The 22924-nt window shown below is 39.1% G+C and overlaps 1 protein-coding gene across 1 annotated transcript in view; it reads left to right on the plus strand.

Annotated features, from left to right (window-relative positions):
• Window positions 1-22924, plus strand: part of NR3C2 (nuclear receptor subfamily 3 group C member 2) — a 212683-nt gene that overhangs the window by 106076 nt on the left and 83683 nt on the right. Inside the window, exon 2 of the mRNA XM_026848013.1 lies at window positions 10713-10852. Coding sequence (XP_026703814.1) covers window positions 10713-10852 — 140 coding nt within the window. The remainder of the gene's footprint in view (window positions 1-10712; window positions 10853-22924) is intronic.

A 22924-nucleotide genomic window follows, 5' to 3' on the forward strand; every position in this document is an offset into this window, starting at 1 on the left:
CGGACAGGCACAGGCAAAAACCACTGGAGATTAGGCCAAGCAAAGAAGCCACAGTCAGAAAAACGAGGGATTGTTGCATGAGGGCCAGCTTCACCACTAGAAATAGGCCACATGAAAGTCTGCCTGAATACCTGTTCCTATCCTGTTTTTCCTTCTCTGCTTTTTCTCCTTCTCCCAGAAGGTGACAGGTGTGATTCCCACATCCATTTGCCCTGTACTGCCTACTCAATGCAGGCACATTCTGCTTGCTGTATCCCTTGCGTCTTCCTGAAACGTCACGACTGATTTCTTGTTACTCTGTCAAAAGGTAGCAGAAGCCTGTGAAGGTGACAAGACGGGAACAGTAAAGGAGGTAGAAGTGGAAATCACCCTGGCCTTTCCACCTTCTAGTTTTAGGAAGATTTTTTTATTGGGACTGTGGGACCAGGAAGGTGGGTGAGACGAATTTACAAACTACCCCAACATCTGTGTAGTTCCCCAACCTAGAGCTGCAAGAATCTTCCTATTTCTTGTATCAAGTAATAATTGTACGCATTAAAACACCATGAACAGCTTAAATTTCTTTAAATGGAAAAATGTTAGTTAAAATGAAGCCTTCATTATTTCAAATAGTGTATTTAGAAGTCACAGAAGATATTTCAAAATAATGTGACTTTTTGCCTTTAAAAATATCTATTAATTGGAGATGGTGGTAAAGTTCGAGTTGGGCTTTTACTGTATTATCTGAAACAAGTGCCAAGCTGGAAACTTCCAGTAAAATGTAAAGCATTCTGCCTAACCTTATTAAGGGTTATTACCTTTTGATTAGGAAGATCATCTTCGGTGGAATATTTCTTATTTTCAACCTTCCTTTTACAAATGCACACAGAACTTGCTGCATGTTGCAAGATATTTAAGTCTGTTCATGTCAGGAATTTCTCTCTCTGATACGGTTATGGGCTTGAGCCTTATTACTCAGTTCTGCATTGGTAACTCTTACTAAATAATACTGTGAGCTGTCTGTTGCCTTTCATTCTTCCCTGCACCTTGTTTATGAGCACCTTGTCTATGTTTAGATTACTGTGCAGACTTCCCTACTTCTATTTTCCGTTCCTGTGTGGAATTATAATATCGCATACGCTGGTACCGTGATGCTAATACACTTTCAACATCCATACTAATTTTGTCTTGCTGGATGTGGGGGGCATGGGGGAGTTGAAAGGGCAAACTCCCCCTCATTCCTCCCATTAGATTCTTTCAGCTCAAGCAATAATTACACATGTTGCCTTCCGAAGCCTGTGGGATTGCTCTTATGAGTAAAGGTCTGCCATAGTGGGGCTTTTATTTGACAAGTTGGAAAATAGCCTTTGTTCCCATGGTAACCTTTTTTTGTGCTTTGGTGCATTTTTCCCTATGGTTTCATGGTTGCTCTGGAGGTTTTTCTATTGTGGTATTTTAATCCCCAGTAGACTGGGGAGATGGCACTTCAGTTTACTTTCTGCTATAATGAAATACTGTAATTTTATCTTTTTATTTATGGAACTCTTGTAAACTTTTTATGTTGTGTGATTAGGGCATTAATGGTGTGCTGGCTTTCTCTGTAAGCATATCGTGCACTCAGAAGATAAAGCAGATGGTTTGTAAGAGGCAAGTACTTAGGACTGGACCAAGCTGCTCAGTTATAAACTAGTATTTTGATACAGGTATTCCTTTAGGACTTACGCAGCCAAGCCCTTGCCAGACATGCCAGGTAGATTTTTGCTCTGCAACAGAATGGCATTTCTTAAGGTTCAGAATAGTCAATACTCCAGTCATCGGTGTCATTTCAGGTTGCTGCAATAAGGGTTTCGTTAAATAAAGCTTTCAAGCAAAGGCAGGTATTTTTAGGAGTTGATCGTTTAGACTCTGAGGGAAGAACTTGAAAAAAAGTAGTGAGCTTTGTTTGAAAAGAGGAGGCCTTATTTCTAAATAGTTGTTCTTATTTCTGGTAGCATCTCCATGCATTTGACTTGTACGTATATTTTTCTTTCTTCCTTGCTTATTCAGAATTTTCTTTGTCTTAGAAGTCCTCAGTAGCAAGCAAAAGTAGTCACAGAGTCTTGTCTTGTCTGAAGTTCCTCATGGTAATGATTTCCCACTGGTACCCCCATAAGCAAGTAAACCTCACTTGAATCACTGTATTTTCTGCAGTTTTAAAATTATTGTTGACCCAGAAGGGAGCAGAGCCTCACCTAGTAAAGCACCACTATGGCCTCATACAAGACTGACCAGGATGCATCATTAGTTTACCTATTTTTCAGTGGCAGAAAATGAGATGGTGCTATGTAAAAATGGGATTTTCAAAGCTGTGTCTCCTTGTAGTCATGGCAGGTGCAGCAAAAGAGTTAAATTAACTCCCTGCCCCCCCCGCCCCGACTTTCAATAATTAACTAGATCATTTTCCAGATAAACTGTTCCTGCCTTATCTTGCTATACAATACATAGCAATTTATAATCAGCAGCACAAATACCAACATTGCATGCATTTAAACTGCACTAATTCTATAAGTGGACCAAGTATGAAAAGTTAGAACAAATGCACTGCAAGGCTTCCTGTTGTTCTCTGGCTTCCAAAGTTGGAGGTTTTTTTGTGATAGGAAACTCCCCATCTAGGTTAACCATTCAATTTCAATAGATATATTTATGTACTAAATATTTATGTACTAAAAAAAACTGCAGAGCAAGTAAATTTTGTTTCCCTCGGGCAGTTGGATCTTGGTACATTGTGACAGTGGTTTGAGGAGAAAAGCGCATTGCAGAAGGATATCATGAGGACGTTATGCTTCTGTGATCACTAAACCAGTAAAAAGTAGATTTATTTTCCTAGGAGATAAGTGCTCCTCAGTTTGAGTCCACCAGAACACACGTTTGTTTATGCTTAAGTTTATATTTTTCTGTAGCCGATAGATTATTTTTGAGGTAAAATTTGGATAGCCAACTATGGTTGCTACCAAAGGATTTCAGTAGAGGTCAAGGAAAAGTCAAGTCTTACAGCTGGATGTCAGCATCCACTAAAGTAAATGGAAATTGAAGTACCTTAGTACACTTGCTTCATTTTGTAAAATCAACATATGCCTTGAGGTTAAACTAAATATAGGAACCTCTTCACTGGTGATTACAGCACAGGAGAACCCATCGGCTTCCATTTGCAGAATTAACAATGCTTTATTAAAATCATAAGTGATTTTTTTTAGATTTTGGAGGGCTTGGGAGAAAGGGTGGAGCCTTTTCTGTTATCAGTGCATGTCAGAGTTTGTTTGTGATCATAATTAAGATCCAGGTATGGAAGTGTGATATATGACCCTTAGGCATTGCTAAATAAAGCAACTCAATGTGAAAGCTGCTGTGGAAAGAAACCATCTGATTTCTCAGTTTGCTTTCTCTTAACTAAATGTGCTTTCCCTTCCGATACCTATATATTTCATCATACTAAGCATTTCTGAAGAGAAAAAAAGAAGTATAAATACTGGATTAATTTTGTAAACTATGTGTTAGGGTTGTAGTGTTTGAAATTCAAACAATTGAAAATTTTTTCCATCTTTGAACAGAATACCTCTGTGCTTTAAAAAAAAAAAAATTGAGAATGACCATTGAATTAAACGTAGTATCACAGCAACTGAATTTTATGTGGTTGGTTTTGTTTTGTTTTTTAATTTCTTAAAAATACACCTTCAAAGTTGCAGGTTTGGTAAAAGAAGTTTATTTTGGGGAGATACTGGTCCATTTTTTTAAATTACAGTAATGGTGGATTGCATGAGTTCTTCCTCATCAGCTGAAACAAAGTTAACAACTGAATAAATGGCAAAGTAACAGCTTCAGGATCCTGAAATTTGGGACATTTCAAACTAATTGATTGATAACACAGGAAGGCACTATTTTCTAAGTCCTTTTTATTCCTTAATTGAATTCCCTGAATACTTCACATTGAAAATGTATTTTCAATGGATGTTTTAGTTATCTTTGTTATTCTAGTAGAGAGAAGACATTAAAGAAAAAAAATAGTTCTTTCCCTAACCACTTACATATGGCCTGATAGAATACTCCAGATGTCAGAGTAAGCGTGCACTGCTTCAGATATTAGGCTTGGTGTCATCCATAATATGCACTAAAGTACACAGTTAGCTTTCCTAAAATATTTAGTCCTTGTTCAAGATTTGAGCCTTAAACTTTTTGTTTGTTGGGGTTTTTTTAGGTTTATTCTTAATAAAACCCCAACAATTTTAGCCTTTTTATAAGGCTGCAGATACAAGAGTTGGTAGTGGCTATGAGAGTCCTGTTGTTTTATCTAAGGAAATGTAATTGTTTCTGCAATGTCTGTCTTCATCTCTGGAGGAGCAGGATAATGCCCCAAGAAACTCAGCCAGCAGAATTTGCAGCTAGGTTATTTAGCAATTTGCAAGCCAAACGTCAGAGGGTAATGCAAGGGTGTTGCTGCTGAGGCTTGGGGGTGTTTTGTTTTCAGCTTAGGTCCTTCCTTAGCTCCGTGTTCATGAGGTCCCATGTGACTGCTTTCTCCCCAAAAAATCTGATCATTTCGTCTCTGCACCTTTTCACTTCTCTATGCTTTCTTGGTCTGCTGACAAGAAGACTGGTTTATATAGTCTGACATTTAAGGAATACCATTTTCCAGTCTGCTGATCTGCTTTATGCAAGTAGTTACGAGAGAGAGCCAGGGTGCCTTCCTGCAGTGAAACTTTTTAAAAAATTTGGGCTATGCATGGCAAAAATGATAGTGGTCAAACCTTAATTGACAGTTAAAACTAGCAGCAGAATCTGTGAGATGCTGCTGGTGGAGGTCCTGACCAACATAATTGTGTAGTGGCCAAATAATCTATTAGACAACTTTAGACCACTATAACATTTTCTAAGTGTGTTGGTTTAAGCCCGGCCGGGACCAGAGACCACGTTGCCGTTGTCCCTCCCCCACCCTCGGACACAAGTAGGGCACAAACCCCGGGTTGAGAGAAGAAGAAATTTAATACAACAGTGTAATAAGCAATCTGAACAACAACAGTAGCAATGATAACAACAGTAAACAGTAATAACAGTGAACAAGACAAAAGTTACACAGAGGAATACTGCAGTGGTTACAGACAGCTCGCTTGCGATGCTCCCCGCCACCAAAGCCACAAAGGAAAAAGTTCCTGTGCTCCCGCGCCCGGACCTGACATCAGCATGGTATGAATAACCTACCTGGAGATCCCTTCCCCCTCTCTGCTGGGGAAACTCAACCCTATCCTAGCTCAACAAGGACACTAAGTAACTAGTAGAGTTATCTCGGGCAGTTAAATTATTGTTTGTGTGTAAACAGGCACAAAAATAATGAAGGTAATGTGAAGAGGAGATTGTTATGCTCTCTGCTGTGATGGCTAAGTGAATGATGACTTAGAAAAAGGAAGATAAGGGGAGAGCTCTGCTAGAGAAGTGGCCGGTCAAAGGAAGCATTTGGGGCTGGGAGATGAGCTGTGGAAACCAGGAAGAATTCAGGGAACTGGTTGGAGGGAGAAAGGAATGTATTTCCAGGGTAATCAGTCTCTTGATCTTAGTGCCAGGTTGCAAGGAGTTGTGTTGTCATTCAGCGTGGGAGTTTCTTCTCTCCCTTGGGGGCATGGGCTGGCCTGCTGCCTTGGGGATGGTGAGGGCCAAGTGTGTGGGTGTGCTGCTGCCGTGGCACGACTGGCGCTGGGGCTCTTGGGCTACTCTTGGTCAACTCTTGGCCGCCTCCTGACCATCTGAGCTTCCTTGGCTGTGAAAGGTATGCCAAGCTCCGGTCTCCACACCCAGCCAGACCGTCCACATCACGGTTGTGAAATACCATTGAAATACACAGTTCTTGTTTCGGGCCACAGGAAACTAAACCTAGTTTCAGTATCTGTGTGTGCAAAGTTAAGGATCATGTTTTCATGTGCCAGTCCCCAGTAGAAGATAACTCTCTCTGGAGGTTACACCCCTTCAGAAATTAGATGGGAGGGTAGAAGGAAGTCTCTGCATCTTGAGTCTCATGATTATTCTTCCCCCTAAAGATTTTTTTTTTTTTTCTTTTGGTGATGCTGATCTCAACTTTTTTTTTACCTTTGTTTTCACATAACTTTATTGAGATGTACCCAAGTTCTTCCTGTTTGTTTCACTACCAGAAAATTTCTGTATGAAAAAGTCAGTGATGTGGAACTAAAAAGGACTCATCTAGATCTCATAATAATAAAAGTGCTTGGAACAAATGACTTTGGGATTCATATTGTGGCTTATGCCTCTTTGGAGTGCTTCATTTTATCATCAGAGAGGCATCATTTGTTTAAACTGTGCTCCTGTATGACATCTGGTTTGAAAAGCATAATAACCTATATAATCAGCTTTTGAAATGCTGGATTATCTGTGGGTTTATTGACTCTTCTTTACAAAATCTGTTATTTCTAATTAATTCTCCATATCACTAATACTAAAGCCAACTTGCAGACACACAAACGAACTTGATGGCAATGGCTAGTCAAGGTCAGCATTTAACTGCCAGCATTTGCACTGTTGAGGATAATAAATCAGGCTTGTTCCTAGTCCCATACCCTACAATATGACAAATGTTAGTGGAGCCATCTAAGCAACCATTTTACAAATCATTTAGAAGATACATTTGGCATTGTTAAACTGCTCCATGCTGCCCTTGGCTGTAGAAGAATTGTGATAAAGTATGTATGCTTCGTTAGATTGCCTGTATTTGAATCCTGCGGAGTGTGTGTGTGTATCAGGAGCGTGTGTTTGCTTTTTTAATTTTGTATTGGAAATGAGAAAAACACGAAAGTAATAACACCTAATCAGCCTATGGAAACCACTGGCTTCTGAAAACAGTGGTGAGCACTGTGGCACAATTACGTATTTCTTGTGTTTTCAGTTAGAAGCTTATGTTGAGAGTAGGTTGCTGCCCACAAGAAGTCTTCTGGGTCAACAATAGTCCATTGTGTGAAGGTTTTCAGAAAACCTGTTAAATATCAGAGAAATAGTTTTTAGGCTCTAATTTGGATTTGGACAAATATGTAAACGCAGTGTTTTCGGTTGATCTGAAGTCAATCCTGATGTGACCCACAGGTGTCATTAGATCTGTTGTGTCATTCAAATAGATACTTGGCAGTAGGCTGTCCAGGGAGTCAGTTGTAAAGTTCCTGATCTTTTTTTTTATGGTATCTGTTCTTACTTGGACCAACTCTTGTATTTTTAAAAGAGGAATGATGTATTACCTACATAATTTAGATTATTGTAACTGAACTTCTTATCTGGAGCAAAAAATCAAACTGAGCTCCAAAACAAAACCTAAAATTAAATTAATTGGATGTATCTGTTATAGTCAACTGAATTTAACACTTAGTTTTTACCTATTGTGTTACCTGCCTGCAACTTTTCCCACATACCACTTTACATTAGGATTACTTGATAGAAATTTATGGGATGTTTCTGTGGAAAATTAATGAAAAGGGAAATATTTAACTTGGAGTGTGCATGAAAAAAAGCACTTTGAAAGTGGGTTGGGTTTTTTTAGTGTAGTGTTTCTCCCTCTACATATTATAGGATATAGATAATTGGTTTAATAAAAGCAATGAATAGAGTGTTTTTCTATGTCATAAACACTGGGTATCTGGCCTTGAAACGAGGGCAGAGAGGTAGTTTGCTCACCAGTCAGATCTTGATGCAAATCGTGTTCACCATGGTTAAGTCACCGAGAAAGGAATGACAGCTTGAATGTAAGACAGATTCAGGAGAAAAAGGTGTAACCATCCATGCATGCCTTGTTGAGAAAGGAAACCTCCTATGGAGAGAATGACTTAATCTGAGGTTTAGCAATATGATCTGAGCATATTTTTTGGATTCAGCCTTTTATTATTTGCAGGTATGAAGAAACACCGCTTTACCTTTTTATGAGGCATTATAACAGCATTTTGAATTGACAGATACTTTGGTGTAGCATGGGTAAAAGAATATAAGAGATTTTTAGAGCGAGCCAAGTATTGATCATTAGAAGACAATTGTAGCTAGAACTGGCAGAAATTGGAGGAGGTTTAAGTACCAACAGCTGATACCAATGTTTCTTTGCAATAGAGTATTTGAGAATTGCTCCATGTTGGATACTCCTGTTAGGAATGAAAATACCTCACTTGTGTTTTAACCTATTCCACTTTTTAAAGGATGCATGGGAGTTAATTGAATTTTGTTTCAGAATGTTAAGTTTCCACCTGTGATGCTGTGGCTGAGTAGTTGAATACATGCTTTGTATTCAAGCTGTACCTTCAACTTTCAGCTATATTCAAGGCCTTCATTTAGAGAAGCACTGTATAAAATATGCTATAGGTTATGTCTTCGGTAATTGTGGATTGACTGGTGTAGCAACGTGTCTTTACTGGCTTTTTTTACCCAATAATTCTGTGTAAGTGAAATTTTGTAGGGTATCTTGTATCTAAAAAAAACACTCTCCCACCTTCCTCAAATCCTACATGACAATTTATTTTTAACTTAAAATAATACATACTTATATACATACTATATACAGAGCGAGAGTTTATGTGTCTGTACGTGTGTTATGTATTTATAAATTAAAAAAAACATGCATGCTGCTGTGATACCCTGGAAACCTCTATTTCTCTACAGGAAGAGCTCTATAAGAGTATTACCTTTTTCAGATATTAAAAATACACTGACCTTTTTCAGGGTTGAAAGACAAGGAAAATTTTTGCTAGTCTTACGAAGAAATGGGAACATGCAGCATCAAAATTACAAATGCCCCAAGACATTTTGGTGGTATGTCAGCATTCAAATGTTTTCCTCCTCAGACAAAATACCACCGTTTGAAATGAAAAAGCAAAAAACTAGAATTTTCAAGGAGTTAATTCTCCAGGTTATTGACCTTTTCTCTAGAAAGCAGACACCTTTTGAGGAATTTTGTTTAATGAGAGGCTTAATGTTTTTCACACGGTATAAAATGTGCTAGAGGGAGAAATGCCCATTCGTTTCCTAAACAAATCCAAATGCAGAGCTGAATACCAGCACAGTCTTGGCATATCCTGGAGAAGGTACCTTTCCTTAGGGGTAGATTAACGCGGTGTGCATAGCTATGACTGTGACTTGAGCACATAGAACTTATTTTAACATAGATTTGGTGCGGCTTTCCTTTGTCTCTAACAGAGGAGCTAATGACATCACCTAGCAATTATCAAGTAGTGTGATGTTATGTAATGAAAGTATAAATAGCACGAGGACTAAAACTAGTGAATCTAACAGACTATCGAGCAGACAGGAGCAGGAATACTATTTAGAATATTTTGATTAGCATCTGAATGCTGTCGTTTAAAAAGACATTTAGACTTGATGTTACACTAGAGCTACAGGCTGGGAGAGTTGCAGTCCTTGATCTGGAGTGACATTTGTGCTGTGTCCCTGGACAAATCACTTGGCCTCTCTATACCTCTTTAAAGGAAGACAGAAAATTGAAAAAAGGCAAAGGGTGCATACTTGAGTTTTCTTAAACAAGCTGGTAATCTTTTGTTTGAATTAAGACTGCCCCTGAACTTCGTTTCCCAGTGACTGACTGACAAATAGCCTGTGACCTGCAATTTGAACCATAAGATTATTTCACCACCGGTGTAAAGTCTCTTAGGATTGTTTTTGTAGTTGTTTGGCAGCATTCAGAGAGATAATGTGTGAAGAAATGCAAGAGGTCACGTTTACCTGAAGAAGAGAGCCTGTGTGGAAAGAGACTCTCCCCAGCCCTCTGGAGGCGTGGGAGGAAGCCAAAGCTTTCATCTCCTTCAGTATCTGGCACGTTTCTCTGAGCGTGCCGATTCCATTAGGGTGGCATTTCCAGTTCCTGGGGGAAGAATGGAGGGAGGAGACTCTCACTGCATCATGAAATGTGGCTTGGTTTTGAAGACTGCTGCCTTTTAGAGTTGCCAGTGGAAAATACTTCCTAAAGATACCTTCAGAGAGTCATGGTTTAAAAAAAGCCGGCAACAGAAATGTCCCGTCTTTTTAGAGGGCAGTGGATGGTTGAAGCTAGGTTTGAAAGATGAATCAGTCTGCAAAAGTGCAGGGATGGTTTCTGAACCTCCAGTGCTGCTTTTCTTGCACCTACAGTCATACGGAAGGGTCTTCTGCACTTGCAGAATGTGAAAAGGCTTCAAAACTACTTTGAAAGTAAGCTGTTAAATTACAGAAATATTAGATGTAAGCTCAAGGACCACTGCAGTGGTAAGCAGGAGTGAGGACCGGAGAGTGCATACCACTTTGCTGTTCTACTTCATAAAATGGTCTTAGCGGTTTTATTACAAGTACTCCTTAGCTGTAAAGGCTTCAAACAAACAAACAAACAGAAAGAAAATTTATAGCTATCAGGTTGCTGCCAGAGTGGTTTGTTTGTTTGTTGTTTATTTTAAGTTTTAATCATCTGCTACCAATAAATTCCCCTGCCCTTGTGGTAACTTCTCACATTAACATTGATATATTATGGGTGGTTTAAAACAGACAATAAAAATATTGCACTTACTAATTAAAGCAATTCATGTATTCAACCAGACACTGCCAGGAAGAGTTGTGGTTTCCTAATTGTTAGGTGCCTTGAGCGATATACCTGTTATAAATTCTTAATTGAACTTGCATTATGGCCAGTGTGATTTGAAATATTCATAGCTGTTTTGGTTTTGGGTTTTTTTTGACTCCAGCTCTTCATTGAGAAGTGTATCAACTGGATCTTCAAGACCTTCCAAAGTGTGTTTGGTGTGTGGAGATGAAGCATCTGGATGTCATTATGGGGTGGTTACATGTGGCAGCTGTAAAGTTTTCTTCAAGAGAGCAGTAGAAGGTAAGACAGCACAAAAAAAAAACCATCAACAAAAAAAAAAAGGCAAAATAACTGCCGATTTGGTGGTTGTTTTTTTTTAATAGAAGTGTGTGTACACATGCATATATGTGTTCTTGTGTGTTTTCTGCCAATCATAAAATTCTGTGTTGTTAATCTGAAAAAAAAAAAGTTGAATGAAGTCCAATTACATGTGGTGTAATTTATGTAGAATATGCCAGGGTGTCTTGCAGTGTACGCCTTCTAAAGGATGTGTTGTTTTACTTCACACCGTTGCTGAATCAGGCTGCTTCTCCACCCATCCAAGTGTATTTTTGTAATTTTTAATGGACACAGATACAATTGATGTAGACATACTTCTGCTTCTCCTGTACTGGAGGATAAGTAGGGTTGTCTCATCATGCTTTGGCAGCCCTATGTGACAGTACAATTCACTCAGGTGAGTTACTTCCCTGTGGGTACCTCCCAGGGCTTTTGACTCAGTAGTGCATCTGCTTCATCTTTCCGCAAAAGAGAATTGGCTTTACAGTACTGTGGGAGATTGGCAAGGAAGCAGGAATTGATCCTGGTGCTTTTCTTAGAGATTGTTTTCTTCATTAAGGACTCGAATTTTTATGAAGACTGTATTTTGATAGCTTTATCATCACAGGAATGTTTTGCTGACATCTCCCTATTTTATGTTAATTATGGTATCCCTGGGCATCCCAATAGGAAGAAGTTAGGATCACTCAGAGTGCTGCAGGTCTTCTGGTAGGTGTTGCCTCTCTGTGACTTGGCTTGTTAGGGTAAAAGAAAATGTTTGACTCTTACAGACTTTGCAAGCAACTTCTTGAAGTGATAAAAAACAAGTTTTTAATACCCAGAAAAGAATAAAAGTTCACAGCATGCAAAAAACATAAATACAGGTTTTTCAAAGCCATTGTTGTTGAGTAGATGTTCTTACAACCACTGATGAAGCAGGAAATATCTACTTACTGGTTTATTTTCATGAAGAAAAACAGAGAAGGAAGAAAATGGGCTCTTAATACAGTGTCCAGCTCGTGCACTGAAAGAGTGAGGCAGTATTGGGATATGTTTAATTCCTTCTGTGATCATTAAATCTGCTGTTGATGGCAATAAGGATTTAGCTCTCCATTAAATAGACCTGGAGGGCTTGTGCGTCATTGAAGTCAAGACCTCATGTAGTATCTCTCTATCAATCTATTTATCTATCATCAAAAGTATCAATCTAGTCGAAATGAACTTCCCAAAGTACTAAGGACAGGGAAAAGGCTTCCTCCTTCTGAAAGCATTTTCTCTTACTGTTTGTTGTGCAATAGCTGACCTTGCTGCCTTAATTCCCTAGCTTCTTCCTTGAGGGTTTTTAGTTGCTTAATGTAGCACATGAACTGGAAAACCCTCCTGGTTTTCACTGAGTGATTTCCTCCATGTGCCACATCATGGATGACAGAGAGCCCCATGTCTAAGCTGCCTTCTGAGTCATAAGGATATTCTTTTGTTGTGGTGGTGGTGAGGTTTTGCAGACACCTGCACATATACTAGTGAAGTGACAGCATTTTTTGTTATATTCCTTCCTCCTTTCCTGCCTTCCAGGAAAGCGTCCTTCCCAGGCTTGAATCACCGTAATTTCAATCTACTGTGTATCTACATTTACCACACCCCTCTCTTTTGATGTCCTCTCTGACATAGTCAACAAAGGAGCAAGACTACATTTCCAAGCCTCAGAACCCAAAATTATTGCGAAAGGATTACTCTATAATCAGGCATAGAAATACATTTTTAACTGTAGTTAAAATTTATCAGTAATTACTGAAAGTTTATAACTTAAGCAAAAAAAAAATATCAAAAAATGAAAGGCAAAACAACCCTCTCATCCCTAAAAATTGAAGATAGGGGTTTTAAATTATCTTCAAATATGTTTTTTTAGAATTACTGTATTAATGTACATGTTCCTACCAGTGGTATGTGAACACTGTTGAGACTTCTGCTGGGTGTGCACATGACTGTGAGCTCTTGATGCTGCCAGTAGCATTGTTACTGTGCAAACACTGAAAATTTGGCTTGCACTTTCCTGTTTTTATACATACATATATATATGTTTGTGTGGGGTGTGTGTGCATATATATATATATATATATATATGCGTAAAAGTACATTGTAGAGTATTAGCCAACAAAGGACATAGCAAAAACATAATATACATATTTGGCTCCAAACGTTTTGAACCTATCTATGTGAATAAAAATTTGTGTTGATAGTTCTGTAGCAACAAAACTTTTTTGTAGATTTGTCATAAATTTTTCAGCTGGGTACATGACCAATAAACCACCACATCCTGAGGTTTACTATTTTAAATGAAATATTAGTAGCAATTACTCTTTGTTGTGTGTTCATGAGGATGTTTTTAAAACTGTGGTAGTTCAGTGCATGGTATAAATAAAAAATAAATCAAAGTGGAACTACTACCTTAAATGTAGAACCTAGGAATATCTGTCTCAGCTCTGAGCTATTGCTGTGTTCTTTACTTAAGGGCTTGCATTCTTGTCTTTACTACAAAGAAAACAGTGAAACTCCCTCTGAGCACATGGAAACAACTTACTAGAAAACTTATAAATACAGTGGCTAATTTATTTGAGTAAAAATGAATTATTCCCTCTCTAAAAGATTGTAGTAAAAGAATAGAGGGGATCACTCAAGTTTCATTCACCGTTTCCCTGAAGTCATGTGTATAGACTTTTTAAAGATTTATGAATATTTTTTCCAGTTATATTTTACACACTTTATGCGCGTGCCCACGCGTGCGCACACACATGCATGTTTCTTACTTGATCCACTAAACATTTTTCAGTAGAAAGTGGCAGAAGAAATTATATTATTTCAGAAATGGCCCCCTCTTCCCCTTGTTATTAAATACAGTAGCTACAGCGGGTGCCATTTTCACGGAACCACAGAATATCTGAGGTTGGATGGAACTTCTGGAGGGAGGTCATCTGGTCTAACCCCCCCCCTACTCAGGCAAGGTCACTGAGGGCCAGTGGCCCAGGACCATGTCCAGGTGGCTTTTGAATATCTCCACAAGCTCTCAGGGCAAGCTGTACCAGTGACTGGTCATCCTCACAGTAAAAAAAGTGCTGCCTGGTGTTCAGACAGGCCCTCTTGTCTTTCAGCTTGTGCCCTCTTGGAACGGATCTTCTGTTCTTCTTGAAGGGGAAGAGGCTTTTGGTCATTAGTTTCTACTGATTAAATTAAAGTTTTATTTAATTTAATTTAAAAAGTTATGTACTGATAGTCCTTCAAAAGATACGGTGGGATGGAAATCAGATGGGAGAGAGCAGCTAGTGTTTAGGTGGAAGGACAAGAGCAAGTGATCCTAGCTGAAGATGTCCCTGCTCGTTGAAGGACCTTTAAAGGTCCCTTCTGACCCAAACCATCCTATGATTTTATGAAGTGGGGAGACAAATAATGTCAGAAAGCATGGAAACAGAGAGAATAGGGTTTTGGAGAGGGATCACAGTATACCACCCAGCTCTTCAGGTCTCAGCTGGATTGCTAACACTGTCAGCCCGCCTTGAACAGCTTTGGAGTGCCAGTTCCTTTGTGCTCCTCTGAAATATTGTAAAACAGAGGGATTATAACAGAAAAGAACAACTGTATTGAAATTTAAAACCAAGGAAGTACACACCAACAAAGAGACTAAAGCTTGCATTTCCAATTATAGATCTGGTAATTGTATTCCCAGTGAATCTTATTTTGGGGACTTGCAGAAAATGTCTAATGAATTTTATTGAGAAGGAGAACTGTAGACCAAAAAAGTATTAAAATGGGTTTATTAGTAAGATTTCAAAAGTATTTTCAGATGGAATTCATTACAGGGATGTAAGTTATCGAAGTGCAAAATTTTGATATCAAGTAAGCATGAACTTTTTGCTGACTGACTTGATGAACAGTCAAGTCTGGCATGAAAAATGTGATTGTGTCATTAATATAAATTTGATCTGCCTTGCAAACAGCAAAAATCCTTTAACCGCAAAAGTGTTGATAAATGGTGTCACTGCAAAAGTTAAGACATGTTTATTTATAATACACTATATTGTGTGGTTTTCTAAATTACAGATATGGCCAGTGATAACATTATTTAAACTTTGATCTATGATCATTGATAGAGTCATGTGCTGACATTATGCTATACTGTGAGCAAACCTAAAGCACCTGGCCAGTCTTGTCTTTTTTTCCATGGAACCAGCTTTCTCTAATCAGAATAACAGGCTTGAAGTCAGAAATCACAGCTGTTCTTGCGTATGCTTTGCATTTTTAGTCTTCATTTGTTCAAGATCCAGACAAGTATGAGGTAATGTGTCCTAAATCAAAATTTATATCGCTTCTTAGGTTGCTAAAGTTAATCTTTGATTCTTTCTTTGGCTTGTGGTAAGAAAAAAGGAAGGCATTTTTTTCATCTTCAAATGGTGCTAAAGACTACAGCAAAAGTGACCATCTTCCAGTTATTTTGCATATTTGCTGGGAGATTTTTGGCTACTTAAAATGCAAGAATTAACAAATTGTATCATGTTAGTTATAGGCAAGCTTGTCCTTATTTTTTTTAAAGTATGAAGATGTGATGTTCAATAAATTTCAGATTTTGCTGTTGATTTCTGCTCCAGGAGGTTTGCCTTAAAGCTAGTGCTGCTATTTTAAGTCAGAAACAGAGATCTCTTTTTCACCTCAGAACTTGAAACACAGTCACAGCAACAGAAGTTTCTAGGGTTGCCTTTCTTTTTCACCTGAACATTTGCTATTTGCCTATTTAAAGTAGGGGGAAATTTGGCTGAAGGAAATTTTTCAAAGTCTAATCTGATGCCATCTTGTTTAAATGGCCTCCTGGATATAGTAAATGTGCTGTGCACCTCAGCAAGCAGCCTGGTAACAAAGAAATCCTACCTCTACTGTGTGTTTGAACAGCAGGTTATCCAAGACTTCACTTCAGTGGTGGAAGGGATGAAGTTCCTTATGGAGCAATCTGCAGGGACTTGGCACAGCTGTGGGAACCGAGGTTGCCTCCAAGATAGGGTTACGGAAAAAAAGTCCCATTCTTCATCTCCCTTTGTGCCAGGCTGCTCTGAAAACACAGAAATAAAACAACCTGGGCTGCAAGATCAAGGGCCAACCCACCAGTCATCTGGGGTAACTCCAGTCTGCCTTGCCAGGCACCAAGGCCCATCTTTTTGCCATAACCAAAGGGATCCAACAGCCTTCTAGAGACTCATCTTCACATGAAGGATTGCAAGCTATTGCCAGCCTGAAAATTCAGTGGTACATAAATTCAGTTCTTTGGCAAGCAAAGGCACTGTGCAACTGTTTAGCAATGGGCCAGATGCATAATATCCCAGGGATACTTTTTTTTTTTTTTGGAAGTACTCTCTGTAGTCTCTGCTTCCAGAAGGCCACACAAGAGGGAGAGTGATATGTCATGCATAACACGTTTTTTCAGAAACAGGTAGTCTTCCTATCATTTTTCCATGCAGTGTAAGTGAAAGAACTTTCTAAGGCTCTAAACCTACTAGTAGAAGATAAAGAGAAACTAAAACCTCTCCCTGTGCATCTTAAATTTTTTCATTTGAATTGAGGTGGGAAAAAAATATCAAGGTATGAGAATTTAAATACCAGAATACATAGCTCTTGAATAGTTCGCTTAATTAGCATAACTTAAATTTTTATAAAATACTACTGGTGAACAGGAAAGTTTACCTTATTGACCATTTAAAGAAGCAATTTTTTTTTTTATGCTGTAGAAGCTGATAGTGATACATTATAACAAGACATTTTCTGCACTATTTTACATTTTGTGCACCCATGAATTTTGTAGGTCTGTATTACTGAATTAATTATACATACAGTTCTTCACTCTCCACTCTTCTGTTCATTCACTGTAATGGAGTCAGTGTTCTTCCATCACAGGCTGCAATTTTCCTTTTATCCACTTTCATAAGGTCAGTGACCTATCTAAATTCGACATCACTCAGTATAGATGTCCATATGTTTTCGTAGAAATTTCTATGTGGGATTTGAAGTTCACTCTGTTCCTGACCTGTTGCAAGAATCTGTTTTACAACCTATCAAACAGAAATATTAGGTGAAGAGCAAGCAGATGGGTGATCTGCTGAGGGCAAGTGAGCTGGTCAAATTCATGTAGCAGCTGCTACTCTTACTTGATATGCTATGGTAAATAGGTGTAAAATAAAATTTAAATAATTAAGTCATTGTAGGTTTGAAGCTGCCACCAGCCTTCCATGCTTTCATCGATATAAAAAGGACTTTTCCTGGTTATTGCTCAGTGAAATAGAGTCTCTGTTCCTGCTCCTAGTTGGCTTTAGTTACTAGTAGCTTAGAGTTCAGGAGGCTGGTAGGAGGAAGGAGCTAGGAAGGTTTGGACTGGGACCCCAAAAAGGAAGTGGGAAAAAAAAAGCCAGCAAGGAGTGTGACACAAAAAGAAAGAGTAATAAAGGATGGAGCATGTATTATAACAATATTGTACAGATCAGGCGGTGTGTAATGGGAGGCAAAAGCTTTCCCTGTGGCTCTTGAAATCCAAGGCCTGCGTGAGAAGCTCCGATGCTCAAGATTAAATGCTGGATGCATGTGAAGTGTGGAGTGCAATGCTAACAGGGCAAATGTGTTAGGGTAGCATTTCAGAAAGGAAGGGGTGGGTTTGGGAACCATCTAGGTGGTACAGTGTCTTGGTTTCAAAACAAGCAAAGAATGGATGAGTTTAGCGGCTGCAGGGCCACAAAGAAACACAAGTTGGTTAATGGCCTAGAAAATTAATTGAAAAAATATTTTATATCAAGGAAGCTAAATAACCACATTTATTCCTTTCCAAAAAGCATTAATAATTTCTTCCCTCCCCCAACACTTTCCAATTTTTTTCATTCTGTTATTTACCATGTAACCAGGTGTTGCTGTAGAGAGGGAGAGATGAGTACAGGGATGAGAATTTAAATACAGGCTGCTGTCTAGCCTTGAAAAATGCTCACGCAATGCTAGGAGGTCTGTGTGCAACTGTTATCCTCCTGCACTCTTTTGATTGTCTTTTGTTCTTTGTTTTATGAATACTAACTTCTAGACTGCTTCATCTATAAAATAATATATTGAGTAGGTGATAGCCAGCCAGCACAAGCACAATATGCAGTAAACAGAGCATACAGGCAGTGGTAAGTTTGGTTTATCTTAGATAACAGCCTTTCCTTTGCCACAAATTCAAGCATCACACAGGCTTTCAGGGCCTTACCTTCTTCATCCTTGTAAAAGAGGGGGAATTTTGGCATTCTCATGATGTGACAGGGAACTGAGTTGCAGTAATATCTTTTTTTTTAAGTAGTTTTCTTTTTCAGCACATCACAGGGTAACCATTCTGGTAGGTCAGTCTTCATAGAGGTGGGATGATCCTGTGAATGAATGCTGATTTAAGGTGGCCACAAATATTTTGGCTAACAGAAGCTCAGATGTCACAGCCTTTAGTTTAGTGTTTTCTTCAATACTTCAACTGCCTTTTCTTTGAAAAGGAATTATTTTTTCCATATGCTGTATAGGGAAGGTAGACAGGGTGCTTTCTGGGAAATTAATCTTCTAGGTTATAGTTCCAGGATTGCTGAGCCACTTGTGTAATGTAGTTATACAAAATCCTCATTTTCAGATACGCCAAGTATTTCAAGCAAACGGGGAAGTGTTCACAGCATCGTGGTACAAATGATGCTGGGAGTGCTTATGTGGAGTATTGTGTATGCTTCTGGTCACCAGCATATTAAAGACAGTTTGATTCAGAGTCAAGTAAACACATTAGGAGAGCTTCTGAAATGATCTGGGGAATAAAAATTTATCTTATGTCAGGTGACTAAATGCTTTTAGCTTTTTTTAGCTTACCCAAAAAGAGTCTAAGTTGGGACATGATTGCTGTCTATAAATATTTCACAGTTGAGGAATAGACAACTGAGAGGGAGGAGAATTTATTTTGAACTAAGAACTGTACTGCAATAAGAGCAAATGGATAAAAATTACATTAGATAGTTTGATATTTTGAGAAGGCTGCAAAGCACCAAAAAGAGGGACTTCTAGGGGCGCTCTCCTGAAAGGAGTCAGAAGGCTTTAAGTACCTACTTCGAAATTGGATTGTAAGAGAAATAGCTGATGTATAATATGATTTGGTTATCTGTGATAGTAAAGGGCAAATCAAAGAGGTCACTTGACTAATATTGTGTTCTGGTAGGGTTGGAGAGTTCATCTGACACAAAAAAATGAAGGAAGTAGGAGTAGTAAAAGAGAAGATGAGCTAACTATACATTTTTAGGATATTCCACTTGTAGCTGTGGATGCCCAGATATTCACAGGAATACAGGATTCCAATTTCCAGAAAAAATGATGTAAAGTACTCAGGTCTTGCAGAAGGCAGAATTACTTTGTTGCCTGTCATCTGCAATGACTTTTCTTGTTTTGAGTTCAGAAAAAATCTCAGGAGAGTAAAGTCCTCTAGAAATAACTCTGTCTGATCCAGCTAAGCCTCTGCAGGTACCCCAGACCCCATCAGGTGACCTCATGCTTGGTTATCATGGTGGTCATCCCCTCAAGTGAGGGTCTGGCTGTGGAGAAATCCTCTGTCATTGAAGTATAATTGGTCTGGTTTCTTGGACACTGTGCTGCTGGGGTTTTTTGTGATGCCTAGTACCGTACAGCAGTAAATGGATAACTAAAGCATGCACGAACATTCAAATTGGGGTTTGCAATTGGATGTAAATATGTGTACAAGATGATCTTTATCAAACAGCATAAAGCATATCCAATATCATAAAACATCCTTAGTCAGATGCTTTAGCTCCTTACGGTTATGGTACTGCTTCTTGAGAGATTCCACTTTATAAAATGCTGTTTATCTACCTGCGTTGGCAGCCTATTGAAGCAATGTTATAATTTTCACTTTTAGTAGCAAAATAGCACTTCTCTTCTACAACCCTCAAGGTTCAGGAGATTTTTAGAGCCTGAAAAGGCTCTTCCAGTGTCAGGTTAAGTAGTTGAGAACCAAAAGGGCATAATCCTGCAAGGTGCATTCAGCAAAACAATGTTAGAGATAAGGAATTCTGCAGTGTCATGTCTGAGAGAAATTCTAACTAGATAAAACCTCAGAATAAATATATAAATATATAAAGCCAGAAACAAAACATTTTTTTTGTATCTCCTAATCCCATTTTAAATAAGAGGGTGGGAAAACAGTCTCCAGCCGAAAAAAAGTGAGATAAAATGTACATACAGATCTGTCTGTTATAGACAGAGGGAACAAGGCATCTGCTAGCATCTCAGATATAAATAGAGTGGGAAAAGGTAATGGCAAATCTCCCATTGCCTTAAAAGAAGCCAAAATTTCAGCCTTTTTTTGCAGCACAGTTTTAGGTTGTTGAAGGTTGGGAGTGCCTATGTTAGGTTTGAAGTCTAGACTTAGGCTGAGGCAGTTTGGGGTTTTTTAGAAACAATAATGGCTCATGGTCAACTTTGAACTCACAGATCTTTATTGTTTGAGGAGAGGAAATTCTGTAAGACAGAATTATTAACTGGTTTTAACCCATAAAATTGTTTTGGTGCCATCTCTTGCAGCTGAGCTGCCAAATCTAGGGCCCTAATAAAGGGAATGTGGGCCAGTCAGTCCATTTTCACCGATTCAAGAGTGATGATGATGTGGGGCTTTTGTGTGCACCTCATCCACGCTAAGAGCAAGTGGAAACAAGCAGGCTTCTGTTCAGTCTCCTCAGGTGTCAGGTGAAGGGTTGCCAGAAGCTGCTGATGCTGCAATGGGGAGCTCCATACCTGCTGCAGGACTGCTGCAGCAGCTCGGGCAGCTCTTGGAGTGGCCAGTACACGTGAGCTTTCTCTGTAGTCTGTACGTCACCTGCGGTTGTGGCAGTAGGTGTAGTTGAAGCCTAAACTCCGTGTTTAGGCCCCGCACACAGCAAATGAGAGCACATGCTTGGGATTTGTGTGTGCTGTGGTTCCTGCGCAGTAAAACTTGCTGGTGTCCTGCTCCTGTTTGCGGGCAGCGTTGCAGACCCTTTCGTCTCCCATTTCACAGTTCGGAGTGGCAAGGCTGCCTGGGGTTATCATGTCCTCTCCCATCCCTTTCTGTTCCTCTGTGTGGGTTCTTATCTTAGCTGCAATGGTGGGTACAGGGTTTTTGAGCTGCTTGTGGGTTTTTTTCAGTTTACTGTTTTAAAAATACATTGGGGGGGGGGGAATCAAGTATGTGAAATCATAACTAAATATGAAAATAATGAATGCTAGTGGTCTGCGTGGGTTTTGTTCATCTGCACTGCATGTAATGATTTCTAATTCAGCCTTAATTACACAATTACATACAACTTTTTCCATTAGACCTCTTGCCTTGTTCATTGAACAGATTGGATAACGTTCAATTAATGAGCAGCTATTCAATATCTTGTATTCTTCACATTGCTCAAAGTATGGTCCTGTGCCTTTGCTGCTGATTACTATTCAGCCCTTGCTCAGAATACATAATTACTCATTTCTCACAGAGCTTTTCTGTGGTGCTCGTCGCTATAATATCTAAGTGCTTCGCAAACATGGTTTAATTTATCCTTGCAGTACTTGATGAGTGTTTATTACCCCTGTTTTACAGTCAAGGAGTTAAGACACAGACTAATAGATAAATAGATACCCACTGATTTGGGGTTCGTGAATTATGATATTTGGGACCTCAGGGGGCAGAAGTACTTGGCATTTTATAGCACTTAATATGTCCAGTTCCTATTGATTTTATTTGCAGCTGTGATTGCTGGAACTACTGCAAAATCATACTGTGGACCTCAAGTTGGATATTCAGGAAACAAGGAGGATAATTAGTGATTTTCCTCGCTTGTTATTATGAAGTAAGTCCATGGTAAAGAAGATTCAGTCCAGTTCTCCAGGGGCACCATTCATCTGCCTCAGGCATTGACTTTCTCTCTTCTTCTCTGTCTTCTTTAAATCTCTATAATCCTTTATGTACTTCGTTTTCCAGAGCAGGCAAATGTGGACTCCAAGGACAAGAGCCTTTTTTGACTTTGTGGTCCTAATCCATTCTAAATCAGAATCCACACTGTCCCTAGGATAAGCTGGGGTTCTGGCAAGGTGGGACTGAGGGTGTATAAATAAGACATCATGTAGTTAGACATTTCTGTTAATCTGTTGTGAGGATCAGAATTCAGGTTTTGAGGTGTTGAGAAGTCTGAGACTCCTCACTTGTTCTGTGACAGCAACCAGAGCAAGGTTTCTAGGGGGTCATTGTAGGAACATTGATGGTGGTGGTGCTTCCTCGGAAAGCTACTTGCAGCTAAATAGCAACAAGGTGCCTCAGGGTCTTAGGAGCTGTGCCTAAACAATCGACCAAAGTGAATTGGGGAAAACTGTAATCCAGCTTCTCTAGTACATAATGATACTTGCATTAGAGGGAGTTTGGTTCCTCAAATGGTTCCTCAAATTCATCCTTCCTTGCCTTTGTTCACACGCTACATCTCAACATGTTTAATGTTTCAGTTTGAACCTTTAGACTGTGTAAGTTTTCTGCACAGGCTACCAAAACACATGATTATGATGTGATTAATTTACTGTCTTTTCTGCATATGCTGCAAAGGTCTGGCAGTACAGTTTTTCTTTTCAGAAGCTATGCTTTTCTTTCTGTAGTTTTGTATCAACTTCCTTGCGTAAAACTTCATCTAATGTTGGTTACAGTGTGGAAGTGTGATGGTTTAACTTCGGCTAAATGCCAGGTATCCACCAAGTTGCTCTATCACTTCCTCCCCCTTTCCCCTTGTTTTCTCAACGGGGCAAAGAGGGGAAAGAAAAGAAGATAAACCAACCCTTGTGGGTAAAACAAAAGCAGTTTTAATATAAGCAAAACAAAGCAAAGGTCCGTGCGCGGAAGCAAAAGAAAACAGATTTATTCTCTACTTCCCATGGAGAGGCGATGTGGGCCCTTCTCAGGAAGCAGGGCTCCAATACACGTAGTGGTTGCCTCGGAGGACCAAGGGTGATTCCTGCCCTGCC

The sequence above is a fragment of the Athene cunicularia genome (genome assembly GCF_003259725.1).
Source record: "Athene cunicularia isolate RWA chromosome 4 unlocalized genomic scaffold, athCun1 chr4_part2, whole genome shotgun sequence".
Taxonomy (NCBI): domain Eukaryota; kingdom Metazoa; phylum Chordata; class Aves; order Strigiformes; family Strigidae; genus Athene; species Athene cunicularia.